A 6,000-nucleotide genomic window follows, 5' to 3' on the forward strand; every position below is an offset into this window, starting at 1 on the left:
TGGTTCTCGGCCCACAAACATGACATCATACAATCTGGTGTTGGTCTGATACAGATGTGAGTGTCAAGGATGGTTTTGGACAGTCACATGCTTCCTCATTCGTCTCCATTGCTCAGTGCCTCCAACAAAAGACTCTGACACTTTGAAAGACAATTTAACAAAATAAGGCTAGGGCTAAAGAAGAGTGAGCATGTTTCACAAACACAGGATTAACACATCAGTCACAGGGTGAAAGCCTGGAGAGGAAGAGTGTTGCTCTTTGGAATGGCTTGCTATGGGCCTATTAACTTGTGCTGTTTTGGTAGGTATGTGTGTACATTATAGCCTAATTTCATGATTCCAGCTCCATAGTCAATGCATTAGAACATATAGCTTTAACTGTTCCTGTAAATTGAAAACAAACTAACTTAAAGCCCCTATCTCACTGGGCTGCGACAGTATGCGACAAGTTGGAGACACAAAATTGCGAGAAAATATGCGAATTAGCGACAATTTTCACTTGCAGTCTCACTGAGTTGGTTCCTCACGACACGTTTGCGAATGTCCTGGCCAAAACTTGCCGGGACCTCGCATCTATGTCTTGCAAACGTCTGGCGAACGTCGCACGAATGGAATGTCAGTCTAATTTTTGTCTCAGATCAGTCACAATTTAGTTTCATATGTCGCCAGACCCTCACAAAGTTGTCTCACACTTCTCGCACTTTCTGACTCGCAGAGACTAAATTGAGAAGGGTTTGCGACGCGTGCGACACACCTGCGACCACTCTGAGACTATTTTGAGAGAACATTTGTCGCACACATCTTTTGAACATGTTCAAAATTCAAGCGACAGGACTGCGAGGCTCTGCAAATCATACGAGGAAATTGAGACCCCCGCAAACGTTTCAAGACAGTTTAGAGACTCCCTCGCGAATGCATTCTCCAACTTGTCTCAAACAGTCGCAGCCCAGTGAGATAGGGCCTTTAGTAATGTGCTACATGCCATATTAAACTCACACATTAAATCTGGGGTGGAGGATTTGGGTAGAAAATGGCAGTTGGTATAGAGATTCAAATTCAAATACCTCAACCGCTCCACTTGTTCTCTTTGGTCCCTCCCCTATGGTCCCTCCCTGACACGCTCTACACCAGGGCTATTCAACCTCCTTAACAAGTGGGCCGAAAAGGAAAACCGCTGGGGGTTCATGGGCCACACATACAGTCAAACATATAATGTCAACAAATCGCTACAAATGAATCGTACTTAAGGTAGTGTTAACTCAATAGATATAGTACTGCTAAATGGAATAAACTTGTCAGACGCATTCCTTTCTTCTTCACTTTTAATCGCATCATTATAACAATTGTTGTTCTTACATATTTTGGACACATTCTTATGATTCAACAATGTTGTTGGAATCATCACAAAACAGAACTACTGTACATATGAGACAGTTTGAGCCTGTTTCAGTCGGTGAGAGAAATTGCACTTTTGGCTAGTTTGGCTCATCAGTTGTAAGGCCAATCCTGAGACACTCATGCAGCTTCATAAACCAGCCTTATAGGCATGTGTAAAACTGATTTAGTGCATTTGTTTTATTTATCATATTACATCGTGTACTATTACACACGCAAACCAGATTTGCAGACAACAATTTAATTTTTTATTTTTTTTTGGTCTGCAGGCAACCTCTTGCGGGCCAGAAAAAAACAACAAGGGCCATATTTGGCCCACGGGCCGCTAGTTGAATAGGCCTGCTCTACACCAACATAGTCGTGCCAAAGTGAATGGACAGTTCCAACAGCCAATAAGAACATAGAATCTGAGCCTCGCTCTGATTGGTCTAAGTGTACAGCTCATGTTAACTTTGACCAATCAGAAATCATATACCCCAGCTTTAAGGTGGGTAGTCATTTATAAGTCAGCACACCTTAGCTATACGTCAATCATTCAACTCAAGACTCAGAGCATTATCATTTTGTTTACATCAATTAGTAAAAGAAAGTGTTGTAGCTTTATATCTGTAGTGTCTTGGCTGTGTAACTTACCTGTCTGTCATTGTCATAGATAGAATTTGTTTTAATTATGTATGTCCCCTGTTCCCCATGTGTGTAATACTGCTATTGTATTCTCCTCAGCCCATCCAGCCCACTATGATGAGCACAGATTAGATGGTAAGTCATGCTGAGAAGTACATTTTACCTGCACACAGAAGAATATTCTAAGAACATTCCCTTGTTTGCCTCTGAAAGTAATCCCCCAGATAGTAACCCCAACATGTTAAATTCTCAGCAATAACAAAAAATAATCTTAATTTATTTTTGCCCATGTAAAGCTATTAGCTTTACATAGCGTTACATTTTAGGTCCAGTTAGTGTTATGAAACATGATTAGCAGGCTTCTCTCTTCCCCATTAGTGTCTACTGCAGACCTAAGAATGGAGGGGACCCAAGTAGCATTGGCTGTCTTCATCCCCGTCAGCCTCCTCTTCATCCTCATCGTTGGGATCTACCTCTACTTCTCAAGGTACAGGTCTGAAGACAGGAAGGAAACATATTGATCTTTTAATATTAATACATTTTGCTGCAGCTCTTTATCACTAATGTAATGTGATTGTATCATTTGTCTCATCAAAGCTTACGTTATATTTAGATTAGCCGTTTCTCTATCTGCTTGACTGCTACACCTCTCCCTATTAGCGCTGTCCACATTGTTCAAGCTGGACAGCACAGCATCATGATCAAGTCACGTTCAATTCATATAAAAGTACACTGGTTCAGCTAAATAATATCAAAGCACCTTCAGAGAACAAAGCAGCCTTTAGAAATATTCCATAAATACACACGATTGATTAACTGAAAATCTCCTTGACTCATTGGGCCTTTTAGTTGCAATATTATTTTATGATGTCTTGGACAAGAGAGTGGCTTTGGATAGTTTCAGACAGGTACACACTACTTAATTAGCCAAGAGAAGCCACTGTATTTTACATTTTTTTTTTGCATGATTAGGGTCAAGGATTTTCAACTCAGTGACGAAATATACGAGGCCAGTGTGAGCCCACCAGAACATACTCTATGACCAAGAGACACCAAAAACAAGGTGTATAGAAATGTAGCTTATTTCAGGGTAAGGATTACCTACAAGGTCTTGTTAAACATATTGTATTGTGTCTACCTATGCTCAGGGTTCAGAGGAAGCCCCTACAGCTGCCCCTGTCCTCCAACACACCATATGAAAACATCAGTGGAGAATCTACCTTTGATAATGCAGTTTATGAGACGACGGTGAGTCAACATATGTCAGACTGGGAAATGGTCGGCGGACATTTTCATACGTGTGTTTTCCTCTGTGTGCCGCGTTAGTCTGGAGCTCCAGGCTCTCTCCGGTTTTCCCCTGTAAAGCCCATTGATTCTCTCTTCAAAAGCCCAACATGACTTAGCCCTCGCCCTGCATTTCCAACCCCCATACTTTCTGCTATTTAGTGTGGTAGAAAAAAGATTTAGGATGTCCCAATTTATTGTGGTCAGATTTTGCAAGCTTAAAAACACTCAGATACCAACGACATCCAGTCGAGATGTTTAGTGTTGAAATCAACATGCTATTTGGGAGATTCTCTCTGACCCACAATCCAGTGCGCGCCGGAAGTGACGTCACATGTACGGAGCCTCCGTATGAAAAGATCCGGGGATGTGACGGATATAAAAGCAAGAGGCAAGATCAAGGCGCAGTTTTACAATGAAATAAATAGTTAAAGTGCTATGTGCTAAAGTACTATGTGCTAAAGTGCTAACCTATTTATTGCACATTATTCTATTGCACATTGTTCGTCAGCTTAATGGAGGCTGGGACAAATGACAATTTAAGGCGGTTAGATTTACATAGCGGTACCCGGAGTCTTTTCCCTGATGGTAGGGTTTCATATTCAGGGAAGAGTGGGTGTTGTGAGTTGGAAATGATTTTCTTTGCTTTTTTCCTAACTGCCTGCTCATAGATGCTCTGAATAGGCTCATATTCTTTCCTCCCTACGATTTTCATTGCCATTTTATGCATGCCGGCCAGTTTGCTTTTTAGCTTAACGGTTAGGTTGCCAAACCAGGCCCAGTTCTAGAAAGTTAGATTAGGGTGGGCCTGTAGAAATTTTAGGTGGGCACACTGGGCAGAGAGACCGAAGAGCGCGCGCAGAGCGCGCAAGCCAATTTTTTTTGCCCTTGTAAGATCTCTGCGTCTGCTTTTTGGCACATTTACTGTGAATTGTGTTGAACACAATATGCAAATAAACTTTGAGTGTTGCTGTGTGGGAGATTTGATTCTTGCATGTTTTTTTTCTCAAATGTTTATGAATAACATATAATATACATTATATACAACATATAATGTATCTTTTTTTTTATCGCAGTATTAACTGTAGGCAGCCTGAGCTGATTGAAGAGAAAGCTTTGGGACTGGGCAACCTGGATGGTGCTAGTCCAGAGCTATATACTATACACACTATATAGATATATAGTCTTTCCACTATTGCCTCCAATGTCCAGCTGGGTGAAAATAGTAGCCAGCCGAGGTCACGACCCTGCTAGGGGGGTCCGGGGGTATGCCCCCCCGGGAGATTTTGTTTTACCTTTTTTAAGTGAAATGCATGAATCTGGTAGCCTGGCATTCCCAGACCTGCCACTAGGCGCTGGCAAATAAAATTTGCTGCGCGTGTTGGTCTGGACACGCTCCGTTGAAGCTTTATCAAGAAGACCAGAAATCTGGCTATGGTTTCAATTGGTTCTATCTAATATGGGCGCGCCAGAGCCCTTTATATGGTACTCTGGGGAGGACGTAACCGGATGACGACAGTGACGTGCATGCGACGTCGAAGCCGTGATAGTAAACATCAAAGATGGCTGCGGATATGTTGTGTGAGTTTGAGACTGCTTTGGCCTCGACCCTTAACGATTTGGAAGACGGCACTCAAATCTTTCATTAGCAAGTAAGTGGAATGTTCTGTTTTGCCGACCGACAACGGCAAACGTTTAATTTAACAGTTTAACAGCTGTTCGCTAAACGAAAGGGGCTTACGTCACCTTGTGCATCGCTCTGATTGGTTGTAGTGCTATCCAACTGCGTGCAGTGGCATTTGAAATGCACGAGTAGGAGCCACCCCTTGAGTTGGAAATTACTATTGATCGTGGCCAGACCCTCTATCGTTCAAGATATCAGGGTCTGGATTTCCAGGCTATGAATGTGGTGCACTGTGAGAGGAAAATGAAGAGGCTAAATCTGAGGAATTTTGTGTGAACAAATAATTTGGAGACACTGTGTCGGATGAATTAGAAGCTATTGAAGAAAGACACATGGAATTTCCATAGAAATATAAATTTGAAATAAAATATTATGCAGGGTCCTCTGGGATGGGCTTGGTGCTCTTTTTCGTTTACGGGACATATTTTTCTGTAATATAATTAATTCATTTAAATGCAGTGAGAGGAACGAAGCAGAAGAACTGTTGTCCAGTTATCTTTTTTTCCACAGACGAGGCTGAAATAGGCAATAGACTACAGTATACACAGTGCATGGGCAACTGAGGGCAGCCCCATTTTCAAATATTTTTAAATAAACTCAATACACACTGTGCATGCCATGGACTTGAACGTGACGTGATCAGTTAACCTCAGATTACCTCCCAGATGAACTGATTAAATTATTAAGCTATTAACTATCTACCAAAACATTGTATTCCTTTTATTGTATGATAATTTACATTTACATAATATGATGTTGATATCAAACACACAAACTAAAAAGGCAGTCGGGACCCTAAGCAACCGCTCACTTCGCTTATGCCTCGGGCCGGCTCTGCTGACCAGTGACCACTATAAGCGGGTGGGTAACTTGGAGGCAGGCTGTCCTGCCCACCCAATAATACAGTTAGAAGCAATGCATGGTAGTGGTATAATCTTTAGTATTAATTAATTGTCTGAATTTTATTTGACATTTTCTTGGACAGCGAATGAACAGGTCCGTCCGATAGTGGG

General features: G+C 41.8%; 1 protein-coding gene across 1 annotated transcript in view; it reads left to right on the forward strand.

Annotated features, from left to right (window-relative positions):
• sez6b (seizure related 6 homolog b) overlaps positions 1–3,838 on the forward strand; it is a gene marked incomplete at both ends in the record, with an annotated part of 230,597 nt that extends 226,759 nt beyond the window's left edge. The window contains 4 exons of the mRNA XM_080053689.1: positions 2,119–2,154; positions 2,398–2,506; positions 3,168–3,267; positions 3,815–3,838. Coding sequence (XP_079909815.1) covers positions 2,119–2,154; positions 2,398–2,506; positions 3,168–3,267; positions 3,815–3,838 — 269 coding nt within the window. The remainder of the gene's footprint in view (positions 1–2,118; positions 2,155–2,397; positions 2,507–3,167; positions 3,268–3,814) is intronic.
• Positions 3,839–6,000: the final 2,162 nt, after the last annotated feature.

This window comes from Ammodytes marinus, assembly GCF_949987685.1.
Source record: "Ammodytes marinus genome assembly, chromosome: 3".
Taxonomy (NCBI): Eukaryota; Metazoa; Chordata; class Actinopteri; order Uranoscopiformes; family Ammodytidae; genus Ammodytes; species Ammodytes marinus.